General features: G+C 44.1%; 1 protein-coding gene across 4 annotated transcripts in view; it reads right to left on the bottom strand.

Annotated features, from left to right (window-relative positions):
* KCNAB2 (potassium voltage-gated channel subfamily A regulatory beta subunit 2) overlaps positions 1 to 25,745 on the bottom strand; it is a 112,560-nt gene that overhangs the window by 39,503 nt on the left and 47,312 nt on the right. The window contains exon 1 of one of the 4 annotated variants that reach the window (XM_032763713.2): positions 14,838 to 15,056. The exons of the other annotated variants lie outside the window; for them this stretch is intronic. Coding sequence (XP_032619604.1) covers positions 14,838 to 15,055 — 218 coding nt within the window. The 5' untranslated portion in view covers position 15,056. Of the gene's footprint in view, positions 1 to 14,837; positions 15,057 to 25,745 lie in introns of those variants that run through there. 4 annotated transcript variants of the gene reach the window in all.

A 25,745-nucleotide genomic window follows, 5' to 3' on the forward strand; every position in this document is an offset into this window, starting at 1 on the left:
TGGGAGAGTTAAGAAATAGAGTCAAATCCATTTACTTCCCAGCTTGCATCCTTCTGCCACTCAATGCTCTCCCTGCTCCCACACTTGACGGTGCAGCTTGGTGTTTCTCTGAAGCTGCTTTTCAAAGTTTAATGGATGCTGTTTGCCATTAAGTTAAACACAGTGAAAATAAATAAATATTGAGGCTGTACTGCTGTTATTTTTAATGTCAAACTTTCAACTCTGTTAGGTAAAAAATCTTCTGCAGGTTTCCACACGCACAGGAGCCAGGCCATTCAGACCCTGCTGGTTACAAGCAAAGCAAACATCCATCGGCCCTTCATTTAAGGTAAAAGGATAGCCAAGCCCCCAAATTCTTCTGCTTCTTGAGCCTTGCAGAGGAATTCTTGTCTCTCTTTCGCTCTCTGATCCCTGCAATAACAGCTTCCTTGCCAGATCCAGGGCTGGATTTCTGAAGCGAAGAGGGCAGCGGGACTTGCTGCCACTGATCCTGCTGGATTCCCAGGCTTGGCTAAGTCAAATAGGTAGCCAGTGAGCTGAGCAGGAAACATTCAGCAATTCATTAACAACAAAAGAGGGTACGGTGCTACTTCTCCCATGGAAGAATAAATAGAGAGACAGCTGTTGGTGTTACTACATGTGCCGCATGCAGCTGCTCTGTGGGTGGCTAATGGTTTCTCAAGGGGCGGGGTTCCCTTTCCCCGCACTTTCTGCTCCCTCTCATCTCTACCCCTCCACCTCCCAATATTGTGATGAATAGTGACAACTGCTAAATTTAGATAGTAAATTGGGTGAAGCAGAGACCTCCCTCCTGTATGTCTGTAAAGCAGCATTTAAATATTACTACTAAAGTGCTAGAATGAAGAGACCTAGCTTGTATTCGCTACATCTTGGAAAAAAACAAACATCCTATCAAGCTTTAAAGCAGAAATGTAACAGTTTCAAATACAAGAGCCAACGATTTCATAGACTGGGACCTACGCAGTTTGCTGTGTTTTCATAAGAATGTGTTGGATTGACTTTTTTCCTGGCGGCTGTTCTAAAATCTATTTATATTCTTTACCTTTTGAAGGTAAAAATCCATGACCATTTAAAGAGAGGTACTGGTGGCTTTGCATCTACAGGCTAGTACAGAGGGATTTGCTAATAAAACACACAAAGCCTCTCCCCCCAATAGACATGACATGAGAAAAGGGAGGCCGTTACAGGACACGAGGCTGCACATTCCAGCAGCACTGGATGTGCTGGAGCTCCCAAATTCCAACAAAGGTTTCAGGTCAGGTTCCAAGGACTTCGGCCACAGAAACGGATGCCTTCCCCTCGAGCTAATTCAAAGGGGGAAGACCATGGAAGTAGCAAGAGAAGAATTAATCAGCGTTGGCTTTGCCTTGAGCAGATGGGATGTTGCACGCTGCCAAGCCTGGAGCAGATCCTGCTGCTCTTTGGTGAACATGTAAGGACCCATCTGATAGCCAAACAGGACAGCAGGGCTGTGCGATGTAACAGTTCTGGGAATACTAAAGTAACAATTTAAACAAGGACTTTAGATTGGCTGGAGGGACAGAAATGAAGCTAGTATGGAGCTTGCTTTGACACAGAGCTCTCTATTTTACCCTTAAAAAGAACAGGAGTACTTGTGGCACCTTACAGACTAACATTTATTTGAGCATAAGCTTCCATGGGCTACTTCGGATTTTACCCTTGCATCCCATTGTCTATCAGATACTCATGAAAGAGAGCTCCTCCCAGCAGCCCTTGCACTAAAAGGCTGCTACTTCCAAACTGTTCTGCTCCTACACACACTGTGCCAAGGAGACTTTGCTGTGATGATGCAATTCCCTGCTAAGGAGGGTTGGCAGGTGGAGCTTTTGTGGGACCAAGTTACTGGAATCCCCTCTCCCTGGTTTGCTTGGGCCACTTCAAATAACACCCATGGAATTAATCGCGTAATGAAATAGGGTATTCTCCTAGTTCAGCTCCAGATTAAAAATCCTTTTAATCTGAACCCAGCAGCGTGTGAAATGCTGATCCACTGCCTCTTGCAGGGGAGTCCTGCAGGAGATCTCCCCACCACAGGAGAGAGAACCTCATCCCAGGCTCACCGCTCCTCAGGCAGAAAAAGACACTAGTTGTGAGCGAAGATGCTTTCTCCTTGCAGGGTTCAACGTGCTGCTTCCACAGTGCTCCCAAGCATCTGTTTGCCTGCAGAGCTCAGCACTCGAACACTGACCCCTTGCACAGTGCTGTCAGAGTGCTGGCCCAGCAACCTACACATGCTCAGATTGTGCTGTGTCTTCCTAGGGACCTTTTAACTCGATGAACAATTCTCTCTCTCTCTTTCACACACACACAGACAGAGCCTTTGTGTCTCTATGATTTATCTTTAGAAACAGGCTAACACTGCAAAACAAAGTATCTTTAGATTCTCAATCTAGAAAGGGTGCAGGGGCCAGATTTGGATACTGGGTCCATTGGAGGCCCGAGCTATGATCGGAAATGAGGCTTATGTATTCTCTCTCTGACTGCTGTGGGTAATCGCAAGATGGCTCTTATGGAGTTTTCTTAAAATCGGATCAAAGTCTAAAATAAAATCTCCCAGCAAGAATGTTACATTGCTCATCCTTTAAAAACATTTCTATAGCTGGAGTAAAACCCTAGAGAAATGCTAAGAGCACTCCAGTGTGGGGAAATTTCTTTCCCTGTAATGTACTCTTGGTTTTTAATTTAATTCAATATACCACTCAGCGTTATTGCTCGTGTGACCCCTGCCTGAAGGCTCTCCAAACGGGGCAAATTGATCAATGGGAAGCAAAATTTCTACCACTCAGAGCTACACAATCACATCTCATTTTTAAAACTATTTTGTGATTTCAGAAATAAAATGTGAGCCTTCTATTAAACACTCTCAAGTCTTCCGAATGCAATATTAGACCTTCAGACGCAGAACTTCTGCCTACAGCAGCCTCTCCTGTGCTGTCCTTTTAACCGACATATTTGGAAGCTTCTCTTTCAGTAGGAATAGGAGAATGCTTCAGTGACCAGGAAATAATTGATTAATCAGTCACATGGTCCAGAAAAACAACACTGATGTAACAAACTAGATTATCAATATAATGATGTGAATTGATTTCTAGAGCACTTTTACACAAAGACAATTGTCTTGGTGCGTGGGTGTCTGACAGGAATAAAAGTTACATAAATTTGAACTCAGATTAAAAGCCTCCCAAAACCTGTAATCCAGAGGTGTTTTCTTCTGCCTCAAAGATCCTTAATCCGTACAATTGAGCCAGCGTAATCCTACTTAGCTCCCTCCAGACCTTGATTGCAGTTTCCAATTCTGTTGCAACCAGTTCAGAAATTCCTGATGACAAAGGGTGAATTCTTGCCCCTGCTGAAGTTAATGATAGTTTTGCTACTGACTTCACCCAAAGTCTTTGCAGTACTGGAGGTCCCCTAGTATGCACAAATTAAACAAACACAACCCCCTGCGATGCAAACCCAACAACACACACATTTACCAAAAATAATCCTCCTGAACAAAACCAACCAGCCCAGTCAGGCCGCCCCCTGCCCTAACAAAAAAACAAACATTGTCCAAAAACTCCTGGGAATCAGAACCTCCAGCAAAAAGCTCCCCGTGGGATCAGCTCATACTAGGACTCAAAACTGGTGGTAAAGTTCCAGTTGAATATTCAAAATTACTTACTTTAATTTTTGCTCAGGCTATTTTTAGTTCTGTACAGCCAGGTACACACTATGCTACCACTTCACTGTTACAGCGACTGCGTCCTGAATGGGACCTGCTCCTCACCAATAGAAAGATATTATCTCTCTCACCTTGTCTCTAATATCCTGGGACCCACACGGCTACAACACAGAATGCATCTTGAACGGCAAGTCTCCCAGGCTATTCCAGACCTGCTAGCCAGGACAGCAGCGTAAAAGGCTAGTGCAATCCTACAGGTTCTCATTGCAACAATCCCTTGCAGTAAGAGGTAACTATCTGGATGCACAGGATCTGATATTGCATCACCCTGTGCAATTATTTACACCAGTGTGAAGAGAGCATGAAACGCAGCCATCCTGGTCTGTCAGCACTTCACACCACACTTGCACTGGTGTAATAGCCATGTGAGGTGCATAGTGATGGAGAATCAGGCCCATTGCTTTTATTATGTGGTAGTTTAAATAAACTTGAGATCCAAAGTATTTACCAAAAAGAGCTAAAATTCCTGCCAAGATTGCTAGTTATTTTATTAATTACTACTTATATTATAGCACCAATAGAATAGGTCTTATACAAACACACAAGCAGACACAGCCTGTACCAAAGGGTTTGCAGCCTAAGATGATGAACAACACAGAGGGGCCAGAAGAGGGAAATATTCAAATATAAACTTCTAGGTACCCCCTCTTCCTGGCCCGCTAGCCCATCATCTGTTGTAGGCACCATGGCAGAAAGCAGCCCTGAGGAGGGACGGGAAAAGAGTGTCCTTGCAGAATAGTTCTAACATCCTGGCAGACTAGGTCACTGACACACGGGCACCCATCCGACAAGGAGCAGTTCCTGCACCACAGACAGAAACAGTGAATCAGAACTAATCTGCATATGACCTTTTAGTGCCTCCAGAGGTGAAGCAGGAAAACCTTGATCCCAGATTAAAAGTTCCTTGCAGGAGGCGTAGGCCAAAGCCCCCGATTCAAACAAAAGCCAGCAAAATGCAGTTTCCCACCCATGGATTCAGTGGGTCACATTCTTCTCCGGGCCACAGCAGCGTCAATCCGGAGCAACGCTGCTGAAGTCGGTGGTGTGATGCTGTCGTGAAACCCCAGGAGCTCAGAGAAGAATCCAGCCCAGTGTGTGGGATGCACACAGAAGCTACGTGTTCAGCTCTAAACCCTTCATCCATGCTGGTTATTAAAAAAATTCACTGTACTACAGCAGCAGTTGCCAGAGGTCACTCCAGCCATCGTCCTGCGCCGGGGGCTCCTGGATTCTGGAATTTGAATGGCAGTTTATTGCTGATGCTGCCACGGTCTCCCCCTCCCCAATCTGGCATCTTTCAGAAATTGCTCCATTTCGTTAGGCCCTGGGATCCCAGCCCCACCGAAATCACCGTGTGTAATGCACAAACATACCACAGCAACAGGTAAAATTACTACCCCTTGGCTGGGGCAGCAAATGTGCTGTAGGTGTTAATATCACATCCTCTCGATATTAACTTGCCGAACCTAGAACGTCTCTGAATATTTACTGCATGCTAGGAAACCCAGCGTTTCCAACTGCAGATACAAGAATTTAACAAACATTTACAGGGCACCATGAGGGCACAAAGCATTTTGAGAAACTTGGACTATGTGCAAGTCTCAGAGTTCAGTGGTTCTCAACCAGGGGTGTTCATACTCCTGGGGGTACACAGAGGTCCTCCAGGGGGTCCATCAACTCATCTAGAGATTTGCTTAGGTTTACAACAGGCTACATAAAAAGCACTAGCGAAGTCAGTATAAACTAAAATGTCATACAGGCAATGACTTGTTTATACTGCTCTATATGCTATACACTGAAATGTAAGCACAATATTTATATTCCAATTCATTTATTTTATAGTGACATGGTAAAAATGAAAATGTAAGCAATTTTTCAGTACTAGTGTGCTGTGAAACCTTCGTATTCTTGCCGGATTTTGTAAGCAAGTACTTTCTAAGTGAGGTGAAACTTGGGGGCACGCAAGACAATTCAGACTCCTGAAAGGGGTGCAGTGGTCTGGAAAGGTTGAGAGCCGCTGCACTATGACCCTTGCATCTCTAATTTCTAGCAGCGTCCTCAGTGTGACACTCAAAGTGTGTTTTTTGGTTCCCTAATTTTACTGGTTTATTTAAAATGAGTTTCAGGGTGATTATGAAAAATCATTTGTTGATTTGTTACATAATCACTTAAAAGGTTTTTATTGGTTGACCTCCAGAATTATTTACTGTCATTAGAAATAAATCCTCTTAATTTATACAGAGATTTATTAGAGAGGGAAATAAAATTGCAGCTGGTGACTTTCAGTCAATAAATTACTCAGAGGAAATGCACTGAAAACTGAACCTTTTCTCTTTATGCAATTCTGATCCCCAAAACAACCCCTCTCCTCCAAAGGGTCTCCGCTTCTAAGCCACAAATGTTTAAACTCACCAATTGAAAAGCTACATGAGTGGAGCGGCTGAGCACTTGCTATGATACAAGCAATACATTTCCATGCTAAACTTAAAGGGAAATTGTTCAGATGTAGGCTAAGTTATTGTAAAGCAACTTCCAGAGGTTTCTAAGTTTCTTCAAGCTAGTGTTAATCACTCTTGATTGCAAAAAAGGCTCATGCTCAAAGTAGGTCACCATGGCCCCTCCACCTCCAAACTGCTGCATCTGAACTTTTAAAGTGCTTTATTGAACTAAATGTTTTATCCTAAATAATTTCTCTGATAGTGTACGTGCAAACTTCACTTCATCAATAAATAACAGTCATACTGATATTAATTAAATGGGCTATTTTTTTTATTTTTTATTTTTTAACTGTGCAGGTGTTACCTCCCTTCATTCTCACAGAAGAAAATGCAAGGGAGCCCTGTCGCAAAGCTTTCGATTCAATGACATGCCACAATCCTGCAGGCAGCTCTTTGCAGGCAGAGCTTTACAGGATTCATGTGTGCACAGCGTGGTCCACATGGACCAATTTGCTGCCTCAGGACTCAGGAGATGGCGTAACTGCAGAAGGGATTTTTTGTAAAACGTACCGTCTCTGTGCTTGTTTGTAGAGTTGGCTCTAATACCTATGAGAAAGAAAAACTGCAATATTTGGACGGACCATGTGTTAACAAGCAGGTGTGCAGAACAGCAGGTGCCCCAACACAGCTTTGCTTTTGATATGAAAATGCAGCAATGCAAATTTTCACCAGGGATGCATCAGCTATTCAGTTCACACCTGGTCGTGACCATCTGCTCCCCATTCGCTGCCTTTGATGTGAGAGTTTGACAGACAAGAAGGTCCAAATTCTGCTCTCACTTTGGTCTTGTCTACACTGGGCTTTGGCCGCTCCTGTCGCTGTGCCAGTGCAATCCCCTTGTATGGACATGATTTATACCTGGGCAGCATACCTTGAAACTGGAGTGAGCTGAGCTGGTGTAAGTCACTTCTACAGCAGGGCTTGATGCCAATGGTTACAATCCCAGTGCAGTAAAGGTCTTATGCCATGTAAGTCAGAAGTTGGTGCAGTTACCAGATAGAAACAGACTCAGATTAGCAGGAATGGTGACAAAAACAAAGGAATAATAAAGATAACTTCCTTCCCAACCCACTTAAAATGAGCATCTAAAGACTCCTCCTTCCAAGGAAGAGTTCAGCAGTAACTGTCCCGCACTCGAGAGAGTCTAAAATGTCTGCTGTTTCTACTTTCAGTATCATGATCATTTCAGACACCGAGTGAAATAATTGTTCCATCTCTGATCAGAGTGAGAACATTTCAATAGCATCACTTCACGCTAGCAGCCCATAACCCAAGCCTTCTAAAACAGCTTTCGGTCAATCAAAAATACAATACAGTCATAAAAAAAACAAAAATGGTTTGAAATATTTATGCTCTCACTACCCCAGGTTCTGGAGTGGAACATAAAAAATTAATGGCGCGTTGGCTGCCTTTGTGCTTGGAGTTGGTTTTCCGGCTCCACATGATACTTTCTCCATTTTATTTCTCTAACATGGGCTGATGTTTATTATTCCAAGTTGACTGCAAAGCAGCAGAGACAAGTCAAGAAACCTGAGTACCTAAAGCACAGGGCAATAATCTCTCTGGGAACTGCCCCTGAGCGCCATATACGTGCGAGGTGGGAGCTGAGCAGGGAGTTTAGATTCCCAGGGAGTGCTGGGAGTTCTGTTGTCAGGTTGAAGGAAGAGAAGGAAAAGAGGCTTGGATGGGGGGACGTTGGATGTCTGGAGACCTGCAGCTCATGAACAGGCTTTCTGAAGTGAGAGAAGGTCCAGCACTAGGCCGTGGACACCCAGAAAGCCTTTTGCGAATAGTTCTACATTTTAGCACCATGGTAGGGGCTGGGAGCCCCAGATGTGGCTCAAGACCCCACTCTGCTAGGTGCTGTACAAACCCCTCTTCTATCTTTAGTTCTCTCGTCTGATGGGTCCTATTAACGCCTTTTATGGGAGAGATTTTTTTTTAAAACCTGCCACATTTCTTCAAATCAATTGGTTAGTCTCTAAGGTGCCACAAGGACTCCTGTTCTTTTTGCTGATACAGACTAACACAGCTGCCACTCTGAAACCTGTCACATTTCTTCAGATGGTTTAAGCACAAACAACAATTCTGCCTAGACCGGGGTACCAGGCATGGCCTAGGGAAGGTGTGGAAAAGTACCCAGGCCAGAGCAGTGCAGCTGTCTTTAGGATGCCTCTCTCTCATTCATCTTTAAGGAGCAGGAACTGTCTCACTCCCAAATCCTGGCTGAGATGCCACGTGCTTGGACAGTACCTGGCACAGATCCTGAATTGGCCCTTTGGGACTGAATGCAGTGCAAATAAATAAACCTATCCCACCTCAGGAACAGACTCATGCTGAGCCAGGACACTGGACCGACAATCCCAGCGGCAGGGATCACTCAAACACAGGCATCCTGGTTCTGGTCCAAACCCTATTAAATCAAAGGCAAGCCTTCCATTGACTCCACTAGGCTTTGGACAAGACCCCCAAAAACTTCACAGAAAACAAAAGTTTGGTTTCTAAAGCCCAAGTCCTAGGCTTCGAGAGGCTCTGCTTGTTCTCTAGGAACGAGAGATAGTGGGGCGGGAGCCATAAATGATATATGTGACCAGGGTATCAGTGGCAGCACCAAGGAGTTACAGGCTAATCAATTCAGGTGCTCCAATCATGTCCTAGTAAACACTATGTTGCAGTTCTCAAAGGGAGTCCACTACATCTGTACAAAAAAAACCCCCAAACCAAACAAACTCCAGACAAAACTAAACAAGCCTTAATTACATTGGGATGGATGCAATCAGTCAAGAGAAATTGGGTTACATTAAATGAATGAAAAGAATAGAAACACCTCACAGAATAGGAACTTGTCTCCAGGTTCACCTGAAAGCTTCTGTTCTGTCAGTAGGAAGGTCCACAGGCTCTTTCCAAAGGGGATTTAGCCTCGCCAGCTGGCAGTAACAGGCCAGAGCTAGCCCTTGCAGTCAGTGGCAAAGTGGGAGTGACCAGCCCAGCAGCTTGAGCCCTTCCACAACTGCTGTTTGAGAACTAACGGTTTGCAGAGCATGTGCTCTCCTCCACCAAGAGAGGACTGATCACTTCCCACATTGTGAGCACTGCAGCATGCTGCCCCTTGCTTCGGACGCTCCTATTATGGAAATCTGGCAAAAGGGTAGGGCCACGTGGATGCCTTCTTCATTGCTGCACACAGGGCATGCCACCTTCTCACCTGGGTCGCTGCCGTCCTCTGCAGTACGGGATCGGACTCCTTGTTCTCTTTGCTTCCCCAATTTGCTCCATCAGTCTCATCTCAGGATCTGAGCTTTGGAAGCTTTCCTGCCTTTGGCCACTGGATGCCAAATGGATCCAGATAACATGACCTGTGGGACAGTGGGACAGCCTGAATGCTGAATTAGTCATGAGCACGACATGTGCTTTGTAAAGGTGCAACACTATGATCCACGGGCTGCACTCGACGCGCCAGCACCCCCCTGGCTGAGGCAGAGACTATGAGGAAAGCTACTTGGAGCAGCTGAGCAAGGTTCCACTGGACACCTCAGTCAAACAGTGCTTCGTGAGGGTGTTCCAGGCCATCGAAGGTCTCAGGGTTCTGCTCTGGGCACTCCAGGGACTAGTGAGCAGTGACGGCACCTTGATGGACGGACAAAGCGAAATTTGTCTGTTACCAGTTGTTGCTGATACAAGGGGTAGAGCTGCCACTTTCCCTTTTAGGGTCTAAGGTTTCATGATCACAATCAGACTGGGTGTAGGGATTCCCGGGTACATCTGGCCCGCGCAGGGATTACTGTGGTCCTAGCATGAGTACAATACGGCAGTGATTAGCTTGACCAAATACACAGCCGTCTCCTTTAACGCACCGGACAGCCAAGTTCAGCATTTCTGGGTCATGCTGCAGGACTGGCCCCTGAGAGGAAGAAGGCAACTTGCCCAAAGGTCTTGATGCTTAGGTCAGAAACTAGTTTCCTCTCAGCCAGTGAATGATCACCAGGATCACTGCGGGGCCACTGGCCTCATTCATGCTTTATGTCAACTGATCTCTAGATATTGCTTTGCAAAATCTGGCTCTTCTCCAGTGGCTGCACACAGATACCCTTTCCTAGCGTTCAGTCCAATTGTTGTAGGGGTTTGGCTGGCTCTCTGTAGGTGTTCCTAGATCGGTATCCAGCCATACTCAGGCCAAGTCTACAACAGGAGGGCCCTACCAGGAAAGGAACACTATCCTGGCATGGTCAGTGATGCCGTCAAAGCTGCGCTCTGTACCAGTATAGCAAAACCACCCCGCCATGCGTGAAACAGCTCTGTCAGTCAGGGATCACGTCTATTCCTGCCTCTGACCGAGAGAGCCATGCCTGCATACGTCTGCAGTGTAGGCCTGGCTGGAGACGAGGCTGCAAACACCCCTGAATGTTAGCAGCTGAGCCATTCCTCTACAGCCTCTCATATCCACGGAGAGGCATTGGAATCTAATAGGTTAAAATTCTACCTTTAATTTTCACACGATGCCTGTAGTGATCTGGCACAGCTTTACAAAGCAGAGTGGTTGCCAGCGTCAGCTGGTATGTCATTCAAACAGATTTGTTGGGACTATGTTACAAGGAAACATTTGCAGAAGCAGAGCTGGTGGGTACAAGGTGAGCTCTGGAGCTCACAAGACTGAAGATTATTTGTGCAGTGATCATTTTATTCACTGACATGGTGACCTCAGTTGCAAGAGTCATACCGCCCTGCCATTTGCATCACTGTCTAGCTGTGAGATCTGGGTTAAAACAGAGTTGCTGAAATCTGCTGTACATCATGCTGTTATTCCAACATGTTTATCACTTAATTACTTCAGAGCAAATTGCTGAGGATTTGTGACGAAGTACGTTCCAACCCAGAAAGCTCCATTTCCTGACAGAAAGTAGGCAGATAAGGTGCCATTCCTTCTTGGAGAGATGGCTTCTCTTTCCTCACTAGGCAGCATTTGCCTTAATAGAAAAGGACAAATTCAATCTGCATGTAAAGCTGGGATAACTCCCCCCCCTCCAACATGTTCGACACCAGATCTGAATTTTTCTTATGAATATTTAGGACCAAACTTAACATGAGTTCTAATTTCAATCCTTGGAAAGAGTTTTGATAAGGAGGAATTGTGTCTATCTTGGATCTTTAATAACTACAGCAGTGTCATGACTGGCTTTCATTTCAAGATTCTATTAAACCACCTGTGAGAAGTTAAATGAAATTTATTTGATAAAAGCCAGTCTGGAAGATGTAAACCATTAATGCGTCTGATGCTGAGGCAGAAATCTTGATCTACATTTACTTTTCAAAAAGAAAATCTTGCTCAGCTCTCAAACCGCATAAATCAAACCAAGCTGTCCAGTTTTGTTAGAGTTTCAGGCACACAAGAGAGCATGGGCTATAAAACTGCAATATTTTACATACGTGCACAACCGACTTATTCAACAGTTTACATTACACTCAATTTCTCTGACTTCCCTGGTTACTGGCTGGATAAAATATTTTTGTGGCTTTTAATTTTTTAAGATTTTGTTCAATAATTCATTTGTCCTAAAAGAGGAAGTTAAGGTTCTCGGTTGTTTGCACTTAGAAGCATACTAATAATACCGTAGAAAAAAATAATCGTGAATGAGGAAATGATATAGAAACGTTGGTTTTTTTTTAATTTACGGAGAGGAGGACAGAAGGATGTAAAGGTGCTAATCTTCCCTAGACATTTAAACATGCACCTGAAGAGACCTTCTCTCTAGGACAGCTTGAGAAGGGTTTCATCATCATTTCCCCACTCATCTAGAGGAGAACAGATTCCGGGATACAGACACTTCAGATATACAGTGCAGCCAAGAAAAAGAGCTAGACAGAAATATGATATGGTCTAACATCTAGAGCTGTCTCTGCTGCATTGCCCCTTTCGATGTTTATTGCACTAGGCTTTGACTCCACAAAGCAAAAAACATGGTCACCTGATGTTACATGCCGGCAGTAGCCTCTATAAAAATGCTCCGTCACGGCCAGCTAACAACATGTAGTTGTGTCCAGTGGTGAGCTGGAGCCAGTTCCCAACGGTTCGCAAGAACTGGTTGTTAAATTTAGAAGCCGGTGTAGAACCAGCTGTTAAAGGGGCAAGTGGGTAGGCAAACAACTCTGGTCCGCGGGCCACATCCGGCCCGTGGGACTGTCCTGTCTTCGGCCCACCTGAGCTCTGAACTGAGGAGGCTCCCCCGGCCTCTCCCCTGTTTCCCCCCCCCTCGCAGAGCCGCAGCGTGATGCGCCGCCGGCGCCAGCGCTCTGGGCAGCTCTGCAGCTCCTGCCGCTTATGAGCAGCATGGGGGGGGGGTGGGCAGGGAGTGGTTGAGGGGCAGAGTTTCTCGGGGCAGTCAGGGATGGGGAACGGGGTTTGGGTAGGCATGAGTTCCAGGGGTCTGTAGGTGGTGGTGGATGGGGTCAGGGGAGTCAGGGAGCATGGTGAGTTGGGTAGGGGGTGGGGACAATCCTGGAGCAGTTTAGGGTGGAGGGGTCTCGGAGGGGTGGTCAGGGGACAAGCAGCAGGGGGGTTTGATGGGTTGCTTGCGGCCCTTGCGGGTTCTGAGGGGGGTAGTCGGGGGGGCATGACTTGGGTGGGGGTTGGATGGGGCGGGATGACAGGCTGTTTTGGGAGGCACAGCCTTCCCTACCCGGCCCCCCGATACAATTTTGCAACCCCAATGAGCAGGGCCGGCTTTAGGAAGTGCGGGGCCCAATTCGAACAGTTTTGACGGGGCCCCAGCAGGGATGACTTTAAAAAAAACAAAAACAAACACAAAAAAACCACATAGGGCTTGTACTCACTGTGCGGCGCTCCGAGTTTTTGGCGGCGGGTCCTTCACTCGCTCCAGGTCTTCGGCAGCACTGCAGGACCCGCCGCTGAAGTGCCGCCAAAGACCTGGTAGGGAACCGGTTATTAAGATTTTGGCCGCTAGTTGTGTCCGTATCTTTTCCCTAGAATTCACACTGTGACTCCTTCTAAGATCAGCAGTAAACCTCCTTTATCAGGACTGCATGAAGAAGGCTCAAGATGGAGCTCAGCCAGGGTGGGGAGTGAGCTGGGAGGGGAATACACCACGATTGTTGCCTGCTAGTAGAACAGTTCTAATGGAATAGCTGAGTTGTGACGACGGGTTTGTCTACACAGCCTAGTTGACAGACCTGGCTTCAGAGCCTGAGTTACAGCCCAACCTGCAACTTCAAAGCACTGTCTACACAGCTACATTTAGAGTGCTAGTGTGAGAACCACAACCCCGCTAGGCTGGCTGGGAACAGTAAGGTCCAGGCATAGGACACTCTGAACTTAGTATCTGCCCCATATCCCCTTTGATTAGCAAAACCCGGCACAAGCCCACTTCCAGGCTTCCCTTGGTGAACGTCTGCCATCTGCTGGAATCGCCAGAGAAATGGTATTATTTGTCAATTGTAGAATGAGCATCATCACCACATGTCAAAATGAAGTGAAAATACAGAGAATCAACAGCCAGTAGATTCACGGCATCGAAGGGCTGCAGAAAAGGAGAATCTCACTGTGATTCCTAATACAAGGAATCAAAGGTTAAGGACATAACCTGCTCCACCTAAAAGGGGCACACTGCACATGGCCTAAACTGAAAGATGCCGTGAGAAAAAGTTTAGAGCGGCTATTAGGACAGGCTGCTTTCTCTTGGAGAGGCACCTGGGACAGTCTGCTACGTCATGCGAGACAGAAAGACCACTAGTGGATTTAGGAGGGAGATAAATACTCTGACTCAGAACAGGGAGGGGGACATGCTTGCTGAACAGCCTGCACCTGCCATGGGAAATGGATTAAGATGGAAATCTGTTTCTGTACATCTATGAATTCTACACTCCAATATGGAAATTGACTAATGGGCTCTTCTCGCATGAAGACGACGATGACCTAGGTCTATCCCAAAGGGCAGATAGGAGATGTAACAGCGTATAAGAGTCTATCCTATTCCAAGAAAACACGTATCTTGGTCTCAAAAAGTGGCTTAAATTAAAGTTATACAATGAGGGCCAAACACTCCATTGGTACATGCAGTGCGTTTAGTTTCTCATCTGGGTGTAAACACCAGACACACAAATTCATTAGCTGCCCCAGCCTGCACGACTGCTATTTTGGACAAACCTGTGAACAGTTTTCATGTACCAAGCTTAAAACAATAGAAGATGATGTTCTAGCACCAGTGAAGAACACATACACACGTTTTAACAGCTTACTTGCACCCCTGGCTTTGCCAGCCCCTGCTTTGTCCAAACAAAGATTTCCCAGAACGTGTCATAACAAGGCTCTGACGCTTATTTAGGTTTAGTTAAAACAACAGCAGCTGCTTCAGTTAACTCCTCGTTGGAATTTCTTTGCCAGAAGGAGCTAAAGAAAACACTGGGTTTTATACGCGATATCCTAGAAACTACTTCCATAGCCTGTGTGCAGATTTGACATGCTGCTGTTGAAGTGAAATACGCACCAACTGTAGCTTTTCCCAGGTTTTCCATGTCCGTTAAAACCCATGTAGAAGATAGGAAGGAAGTTCATTTCTTACCTATATCTCATGCCTGTCTTGTGAGCCGTGCAATCCTCCAGCGAGAGCCCGTGCATTTTGAGAAACTCTTCCATGGTTTTGGCCTGTGCTGCCACTCGGACATCTCGCAGCCGCTGCAGCTCCACCACATCTGTATGGCGAACCTGGTGGAGACCCCAGTCCGAGTGGTACCGGCTGGCCACGCTTCTCAGGCTTTCGCTGTATGTCATGGACAGCATTCTGCTGCCTGATTTGGAAATCTGCAATTTTTTCCAGATATTAAATGCTTAACTGAATCTACACAAGAGATCTGTATCCTTCTGGAGGCAAGTGTCTATCATTCCCTCTCGATCAGCTAGTAGTGACGGTATAGGGCACAAACTCACAAAACCAAAACTCTTCCTCTCCAGCTCAGCCAGACAACCAGTGAAACACGTCAGCACCTCTAGTAAACGCTCCTACACTCACACAATAGACACTATACTTGCACATGTTCACAGAAGTCAGGTTCTGCTTGCTGGAAGGAAGTTCATCCTTAGAGCTAATCCACATACCTGAGCAAACTGAAGTCACCAGCAAGTCATAAAGAAGCCTGAGCTATTTTTAAACTGCCAAAATAATTTAATCAAAACAAAAGGTTTCAACATAAATATCAAGCCACACAGAGACTGTAGCATGAAATAAAAGCAGAGTGAGGTGGAATGTTCAGTTGCAAGGCATGACGCGGCTTTTGGCCATACAGTGACAAACTGGCAGAATGCACGTTAAACATTAATACTAGATATGGGTTCGTGACAGCATGCACTGAAGCAACGCCTCTTTAGGAAACCCTCACTGCGATGGATTCTGAAGGATTACGGGGGCAGCATTTAGAAATCTTTGGGGTTTTATCTAAGCAACAATTGGGTTGTTTTTTTTAAAAACAACAGAATGAGTTACTCTTCTAGGGTGTGATCAGCCTCCACTGAACTCAGCGATAGTCTTTCCTTTGATGTCAACAGAAGCAGGGTCAGGTAATGAATCCTTCAGGCTTGGGCACTGAGGCCTTCGCTCTGTGATAAGTTAGGAAGAGTTACATCAATTCCTTACTCAGTACTGTACATGAGACAGATATTCTGTGTGACCACAATGAAGATCAAACCAAGACACTTCATTTGAAGCCAAAAAAAAGACCTGCAATCTGTAATCTAAGGGATGTCAGCTTTATCTGCATTAGGCGCTTCCTCATGTATTTGAAATCACCTAAACTGTCTCCTGGTTAAGAATGAAGATTTAGGATTTCCACTGACAGAGCCTACGGAAAAGCTGCAGGGCATTATTTGCAAAATGTTTCAGAAGAAAAGCCATGGACAGCTAAAAACTTTCCCTTAAAACAGTTACTTTGAAAACCTAATTAGAATGAAAGGTCTCATGACAGCTGTGGCAGACAGTAAAAGACTGCATTCTTTTGCACACTGGCCAGGGCATGCACACACACTGTAGAAGGTGTAGTCAATAACTGTCTAGGCTTAGTCTTTACATTCATAAGGATTTTTCCAAACATGCTGGAAAGTTCAGAGATCTCAGAAGTCTTTAGCAAGAGCATTTTTAGCTTTGCTGGATGATTCACCATTACCTAATTTGTCTTAAAACTTTTGCAAACAAGTTGTAGATTATCACATTTATTTCTCTCATCACAAAAAAAGATTTCTTCAGCTGCTTAAACTTCAGTATATGTTTGGAGTTGGTATGGTGTCACTTTCACAAAAATCTTGTGGCGCGGACGTGTCACACTGATGTTACAGATGTTTTCATACTGGATGCCTCTTTTCTCGTTGCAGAACAATAACATGGATGTTATAGACAGTTATTCCAACGTATTCTGGCAGGTAAGCCAGAAATGTATCAAACAGCAAAGCACTCCCTGCATCAAGAGTTTGTGCCAGTTTGTAGATCAAAATCTGGCAGTTTGTGGTTCTTCAGATTTCCCTTGGCTCCTCTGGATAATATTACTGATCCTGGTTTTTTTAGCTGGTTGCTGGTTTGTGAGCACTTGGCCACATATGGTTTGCCACTTGTATCTGGTTAAATACACGCTCCACAGAAAATCCCACAAAAGACATTTTTTTGGGCATTGCATGGATTTGAGTGAGCAACAAAAAAACAGAAGTTTAATCTGGTGTCAACTGGCATAACTCCATGAGTGGAGCACGCTGATAGATGTCGGATAAGGATCTGGCTGTCACAGTCAGGCCAAAATGCATGTCTGTACTGCCTAGAGTGCAGAAAAAGTTAGCAATCTTATTAGGCAATAAAAGTTGCACTTCAAAGTGGACACAGCACCCTCTCTCAGCTAGACCCCTGCCCCAAGAGGGGAAACACAGCAACAATGGCTTGCATACCCACCTCTTGATTCAGCTAACTATTCCAGGACCCTTGGCTGGCTGCACTCTTCAGAGGAAAATGCAATGTATATGCAGAAGGATGCTGCAATCCATGCATCAAGCCAATATTTTTATCTGCAGCAGCATACACGGCACAGGACCATGTCATCAAATTTCCATTCAATGCAGGCTGCTGAAAATAACCAGCTGAGTGTGCAGCAGAGCAACAGACAGCACACAAACCCCTCCGCCACACCAGGGTGCAGGGCGCTCCTAGGCAGACTGAGGACAGGAGAGAGCTTATTATGTTTCCCCAGGGCTTTTTGTATTTGGTGTTTCAGGTGCCTGAAGTTAAGTTCTATGGCTATAAGTAGGCACATAAATAAGTGCCTTGATTTTCAGAGAAGCAGGGAGCCTACGGCGCCAGTTGAAGTCAATGCTCAGGGCCACTGGAAATCAGGCCAGGTGTTCAGATCCTAAGATGCTCCCCCCATGAAAATGTTGGCCCTAGTATTTTATCAGTGCCTGTGGGTCACAGTTTGCGTGCTGGACAAGATGGTGACATTCATACTTGACCAAAGGAAGCCGATAGCAGCATAGGTAAGTTTGGAAGCACATAATGCTTAACAACAACTGCACACTGACACTGATGCAATCTCCTTTTAGGGCCCTTCCAGTTTTCACCCTGGCAGGATGAATTCCAGTTTCTCATTTTCATTCTTTAAAAACAATTGAGGTGATCTCGGCCCAGATCAAGTTTTTATTTTGGTGTCAGAGGTCCCAATCAACAGCTCCAGAATTTTGCACTGCAGGTACTGGGGAAAACTCTGATTCTGTTTCAGGGGTCAGGGCTGCTGCTCACTTCTGGACCTAGTGCAAACCTGGAGTCTGTGGGTTGAACCAGAAAATGCAAAGTTAGGACATGTTTAGAAATCTAGCTGTGCTAGGTCTCCAAAGAGGTGATCGATAGGTAGCATTAACAGTGGTAGAAGCATCAACAATTCTTCCAGCGAATAGACAGCCAGCACTTACTCTTACCTGTGTGGCACCAGCACGTTGACACCATGGTTGTACATTAGATGCAGTGATATAGTTTAGTTCTCAGTTTCTCAGCAAAACACAAGATATAAAGATAACAACGACTATGTAATTGCTTTTTCTGAGACAAACTCATAAGCGTCAGATGCAAGCTAAATTTTGCGGTATTTTCTCTCCAAGAGCACAGAAGATGCATTGCTTTTCCAACCAAATGTAACCTCAAAAGAATCAATAACCATTAGCGTGCAAGAAATTAATGTGAAAAACCCCAAGAATTCCTGTAACGAACATTATTTCAAAAAATCTTTTTAAAATCCTCAGCTTTAGGAAAATAATGTAGTGACCAAAATCCACACTTTCACACAGTGACTTGGGGAGTTAAATAGCTGGACTCACTTTTTAGGAAGAGCTTCATAAAATCATTGAAGTTAGAAACGGAAAAAAGTAATCCATCCTCTTGGCAATACAGGATCACTTATCCTGACTGCTTTGCAGTGCTTTGGCCATTTGCAACACTCATGTCTTCCAGTAAAAGTGCTGGTTAGGATATTCTGCATTTGATAGTCATATTTTCCACTCTTTTCACATCAGATATGAGGATTTTCCCATTTCCTGCCTCACTGCAGCACCCAAGAAAGTTCTACCAATCTTAGTGTCTAAGGGTTTGATCCAATCAATGAGAATTTCACTCAAGTATGGAGAGAAGGGCTGGACTACACGAAGAATGAAGGACTGTATTTAAAGAGTAAAAGCAGAAATTAGTAAGCCTGCTAGCATATATACCTGTGTACCTAGCTTCACAAGAATTCTTTGGACTGACATGCTACTACCTGCAACAAAAGATAAAGGTCTCAAAACCCTATAGTTCTCCTTGATAGTAATTCTAGGGGCAGCAAATAATTATGCTGTTTTAAGAGCCCATTTCCTCTAGGGACAAAGAATGAAAGGTTAACAGGATTAAACATGGACAACAAACAAAGCTGAACATAAACAACTGGAGAACAACACAACTTTTTCAGGGCTAACAGTTTTAATCTTGACAAATGCTAGTAGCTCTTACCAGGCAAAAACGTGCCCTTGATCATTTGTTTAGCACCTTTTTGGAAACTTCAGTGCTCTATATTTTCAGTCATTAATTCTTCTGCTAGAACCCAAAGTAGTGCTTTTTAGGAGCTAGAACTAAGTTTAGATCTGTGACAAGAAAAGGGCACACTGTACCCCATATGCAGGCAGCTCTCCCGGCTCCATTTCTTGTATTGTTTGCTGATTGATGACTTAATAAAAATTAGAGGCAAACCTACAATACTGCACATTAGTTTTTTAGGGTCCTATCCAGTTGCAATTAAACAGACAGACTGCGATCAGTGGGAGCTGGACCTGACCTGGGTTGAGGAGCGCTGGGCTAGCCTGAACAGAGGCACGGCTTGAACATGGCATATCAACCTTTATGTATTTACACTTTTGGTTAACATTACTTAGCCGCAAGCGTCGAAAGCAGAGTAAAGGCCATTTTAATCACCAATACATGGCCATAGTCATTTATAAAATATTCAACATAATATGGACGTGAACAAAATCTCAGTTTGGGATTATAAAAACCTGCAGAAGTCTGAACAAAAAATATAAAAATGCATGAGCGGCTGTTGAATTCTCTCAGTTTCCAGTCTGTTTTTTATGCATCACAAAAAACAAAAGAACATGACTCTAGAATTTCAGCAAACAAAAAATAAAGGTATTATCTAGAATACGAACAGCAATTAAAAAACATTAGTTCCAAAATGCATCATGCATTTGAAAGGCGGAACGAGTGGAGGCTATATTAAGAAAGCAATGGTCTAAAGTAAGCAAATTAGCAGCTGGTTTCTGATAACAACAGTTTTATTCTTTAAAATATAAGCAAAGAACTTGCTTGAGTCAACAGTTTGGAGGTAACTGAACTGCCTTCTCTAAAATATAAACAAATCATATAAACACGGAACTCACTTGTACAGTTGCACTAACTGAGACTATTTTAAGATATCCAGCTCTGAAGAGATGCTAAAATCTATTGTAACATCAATGAAAATGGAAAAAACCCTAACATTTAAGAGCCAGCAGCACCAATTATAAGGAATGAACAGCCAGTTTACAAACGGGACTAGTTTCAACCTGACACACAGTAGCTTTGGCATCTATTTCTCTTGTAAAAGATTTATTTCTCATTTTCCTATAGACAGAAAGCAACTGAACTACAAAGAGTTCCTGCCTCCACCAACGGAGCAGGCATCTTGCTTTAAAACAAAAAATACAAGATCTTAAAAATTATTTCCTAGACCACTTCCTATGTTAAGAAAGCACAGATTATATCTATATATATTTTTCATAATAGAAAAAGGACTCTGCCTGTCTGTTCTGATAGCTTCAGGAAAACACAAACTCACCCTGTTTCTTGGAATCCTGCTCATTAAAAGAAAAGTTCTAGCTTATTAAGGTTTCCTCAGATAGCTATAAAAGAAAGTACTGCTGGGTTTTTTTTCCATCATGGGAGTGTCAAAACTAAATGTCAAAAGCAATTGGTGACTAAGACAGCCACTCCAGAGCCAAGTTTTTTAGCAGGAGCTCCATTAGCTCTATTAGGGTATTTTCCTCTTAGCAAACAGAAGCTAAATTATTCATGACCTTCTCCCTCTCTAAAAGCATGTGGATGTGCAGCCTCTTTATGAATATTGGCATCATTTACTTTTTTATAAAGCAGATACTTGTCAGACGCTGTGGACAGGCACATCCCAATGACAGGTTCCACCTCTAACAAGCCGTAGTTACAACGATGAGCTATTGTGGTGGTACGTGCTATAGAAATGCCTATAAATAAACTCGAAGTGCAGTTCCCTCTGCCATGCTGGAGTAACTCCCTTGCAGCAAGTGGAGTTACACTGGTATCAAACCAATGGAACAGGGAATCAGGATCCACAGCTGAACAGTGCGACACTGGCAGATCAGGTGTCAGCTCATGCCAAGGCCCTGGGCCTCACTGAACACTGACAAATGCAGAGCTGGAAACCAGTCTGGCTCACCTGCACGTTAGCACTATCCAAACAGATATTAAATGTTAAGTTGATAAGAATGTGTTTAGACTTTATGAAACGCTCGTAGGATGCTGCATGTATTGATTTCATTTATAATCTCTACAGCCCAGGGTATAGAAGTATACTGTTTGCTACACATCTTGTGTACCGGAGGAGCACTTTACCTTAATCAATGCTTCTTTTCCTGTTTGGTGAGTTCCACAATTTACAGAGGTTTACAGTGCAAGCAAAGGACAGACTTTGTTGACTGCATTGATAACTCAATCCAGGAAGGAGAGACGTGCGCATGAACTCATCCCATCAGCTTGGATTCTGGGCTCGGAGGGGGAGGTAGAATAAAAATTGCTGACAAGGAGAAATTGGTCTCTTTGCTTTTGTTTCTTAGCTCCAGCCCTTGTGAGAAGCCAAACAGCAGAGATCCCCAGGGTCAACTAAAGACATTCAGTGGACAGATTACAACGTCGCTGTCACCTTTTGGAACCACAGACTAACTTATTTTTGTGTATATATGTTGCCTGTTTTAACCTGTGAATAACTCTCTCATTTCTTTTTCCTAGTTAAAAAAAATCCTTTTGTTAGTTTACTCCAGGACTGGCTACAAGCCTTGTCTTTGGCATGAGATCTCAGGTACAAATTGACTTGGGGGGAGTGACTGGTCTCTTGGGACTGGGAGCAACCTGAATTTTTTGTGATTATTGGTGTAAGTGACCATTTATAGAATCAAGACTGGAAGGGACCTCAAGAGGTCATCTAGTCCAGTCCCTTGCACTCAGAGACTTACCGCTAAGTCCAGTTTTCCTGGGTAGCAAGATAGACTGAAATGCCCAAGCGGACTGTCTGTGATACAATGGTAAGACTGGCACAGTGTTTCAGGCGTTCCTATTTGTTTCTGGGTTGGTGAAATCTAATTATTTTTGATAATGCCAACCTCAGGGAAACTCACAGTCATGGACCAGTCCTGACAGCATGACAAACAGTTCAAAGTAAAAACTTTTCTCCAGTACATGTGGTTTGAAAACAAACACTAAGAACAGTTATATTTTACACAGATAGATATTAAAAGCTCTTGCTATTTGTGAAAGCAAAGGTTCCATGGAGACTTTCCTTATAACCCTCTAATATTCTCATAATGTCCAAAAAAGTTCTCTTAATTGATAGAAGTTTTCCATGCTTGGTCTAAGCCCAGATGCGAGTTTGCCAGGAAAGCCACAGCCAAATTTATGTACTCACTTTTAAATCACACCCAGGAAAAATGAGAAAAACCAAAAAACCCACTCTTCTTACAGAAGAACAAACAAGACTGTTTGGATGTAAACCAAAAAAAAAAAAAAATGACTAAAATCTACTAATTGAGACTCCCTAGGTTAGTAGTCCTCCGAGATTACTAGAGAAAGAGCGAACTGGTGGGAGAATCAGTTCTGCACACGGCAGTGTGACATTTCTGCTAAGTTCAGAATTCCAACATTATTTAATGGGGCCGTGGAATCACAAATACACAACAGCCCTGAGCTATGCAGGTGAGGTGTCTGAACTGTTATTTGCACTGTGGAGTTGACTACTTTTTTTTCTGACCAAGTGGTTTTAGAAGTGCACAGTGAACTCAGGAGAGAGATCTGGGGGGGCAGGGAGAAGAGGGAATCACACAAAAATCTCAACATTAGGGTCACCTTTTACAGACTCAAAAGTCAGGAGGAAATGCAGACGTTATGGGGCTCAATACTGAAGTTTAACTAAAGCGTGCTCAGCCCAGCACCAGAGGATGGGGTTTGAGAGGGCACTTGGACAACCTTGATCCCATGGCTGTTCCAACTCACTCCCACCTGCCACAGTCATCCCCAAGCAGCCATTAGAGTAGCTGCGGATTGGCAGAGGGATGCCAGTGCCCCCCCAATGCACTTGCTACCCACAGCTGTACAGCATGGCATAGGGCACTCTACACCAGGCCTGTGCCATCCAGAGATCCTAACTCATCAGGGGAACCGTTAGCTGGCCATTTACACTTTCCAGCCCTTTTGGACTGCTGTGGTGGCACAAAGGGACTTGAAGTGGGCCACGGATCAGGCCTGTGGTGCTCTCATGGAGCACTGTGAATGGCTAGTTACATGGCCAAAAGTAACCTACGCTGGGCCCAGGTCTGCTCAGTACTTATGGGTTACTAGAAAGTGAAAATAATAATGGATTTCTACCAAGTTACCAAGAGGCATTACCTTGTCTTTTGAATTGCCTGCTTTGAGCGTTTGAGCATAGCCTTACATTACAGCATGTTCAGGCACACGGGTCACTGCTAAATGGCGAACATAAAGTCACCAAACACACTAATAAAATAAAGAGAAAGAACATTTATAAAGCTCTGACTCTGCAAACATACTCACATCTAGCTTCAAGGCCAGGCACAGTCCCACTGATCCTTAAAGGGTCTGGTCCCATACCTAAACAGGTTAGGAAGCATTTGCAGGATCGGGAAGGGGGGGGCGGAGAAAGGGGCAATAGAACTGATCTTGCTCCCCCCTACGTTGATGGTAAATCATCCTTTGAAGTCTGTGGTGCAGAATAACAGCCAAAAAGAGAGAACATGACAAGCAAAACAAGTGGATGTCCATGAAAGCCTATTTAGGAGAAAAGCACATGAGGAGTTTTAACTTTTTAATCCATCCTCTCTTTTCAGTGGTACTAATAAGTGCCATTAGTAATGTTGGCCATGTGCCAAACAACTCATCTGAATTATTCTTTAGATTTCTTCCACACCTAGAATTCCCCAGATTTCCACAAACCATCTGTTGATTGCTCAAGGTAATAAATATTCACAGAAAAGTATTTGCATTGTTTGTGCAGCATTAGTGATTAGAGATTTTGTTTGAATTAGCTATTTAATCATTGCTTTGCATATCGTTGTAGAGTCAGTGTAGCTGAGTGATCACTAACTATATATCTAGGAACGCATGAGGACAAAATGTTATGACAGTGTTAATGCTGCAAAAACAGGAACATCATGAAAACTATTACTCCACCAGTGGTTTAAGACACTTCTCCCTCTTTTACAATCTTACCATACACCTCTTTTACCCCATCCCCGTTCTCTTCCAATACTTATTCTGTTTCATTCGTGTGGCTTTATGTAGGTATGAGTAGAGAACATCAATTAACAAAGAAGTGTGCAGATTTGGGCTAGAGTGCCAAAAGCTGCCTCATACTTCCTTATCATCCACACTTGTGTCTGGATCAGTGATTGGTTTGGGTATTTGCTGTATTGTTACATCATTAACTTAAGCCTCCAGCAATGTTCAAATCGTTTCCAGCACTCCATTAACACGGTGTTTTGTAAGGGGTAAGTGGTTCCTTCGATTTTAGACAGTAAAAGGATGAAGAAAAATTATTTAGTCTTAGACCCAAGGTAATGGCGTTTCTCGTAACGCACATACCCATATTAACAGGGCCTGAACAAGAGCCCAGTGGAACTCTGGGGAAAAACAAATAGGTCTGGGTTTTGCCAACACATTCTCACAGTTGCATAGCAGCCTCACCCTGAGAAATATGCGTGTGTTGTATTTGAGTCAAAAGACAGGAATATTGACACTACCACACTCTTGTATTCTGTATGACTATTTTTGACCCAAAGATGGCAGAATACAAGTATCCCCATTTCTGATTCTGAAAATATGGTCTCCTTAGTATGCAGTAGATGGGTGCTGAGTGCCAGAATGGAGACTGCCCCATTATCTTAGCTGAAAGAGTCACTGCTGCACTCCGCTACACTCAGATTCCAGGCTCCCTTGAACAGCTGAGTCAATGTAAACATACATTTCACTGCACGGACAACACAGCACAGACTAACATTTTGGCTACAGAGCTCCCCACCAGGCTCCTAATTATCCCCAACCCTCTTCTCATGTCTCAGAGAAGTGACAAATTCTTTATATGCCACAGGCTTGCAGCCTTTCGTTTTACCTCTGGCTCTGCAGGCCAAGGTTTTCAGAAGTGACTCGCTAATTTGGACAACTCCATTTTTACATATCCAAGTAGTAATACTGTAAAGGAGCTTGATTTGCAGAAAGAGCTGAGCTCCCATGTCAGGGAATTGGGCCCCTTTAAGGGGTCTCAGGATAGGCAACCAAAAACGGAGGCACCACAAATCACTAATCTTAGCCAATAAATGTAAGATGATACTGTCCCTTCTGGCCAGTGTAACAGGGTAAGTCTCTCTTTCTCTCTCGACAAGGACAGGATGGAGTTGTAACAGAGTTTGTACACTAGACTGTCCTGGATTTTTTATTTTGAGCATTGCCATTTCTGATCTGGCAATTCTCCGGGACTTCTAACACACTGCCATCGAAAACACTTCACACTTTGCTAAATTATTGTATACAAATTGTACGTACACACACACACACACACACACACACACACACACACACACATTTTATGATTAAATTAAATGCAGCCATCTCAGTAATTTAGATGATAGT

This window comes from Chelonoidis abingdonii, chromosome 23, assembly GCF_003597395.2.
Source record: "Chelonoidis abingdonii isolate Lonesome George chromosome 23, CheloAbing_2.0, whole genome shotgun sequence".
Classification (NCBI taxonomy): Eukaryota; Metazoa; Chordata; order Testudines; family Testudinidae; genus Chelonoidis; species Chelonoidis abingdonii.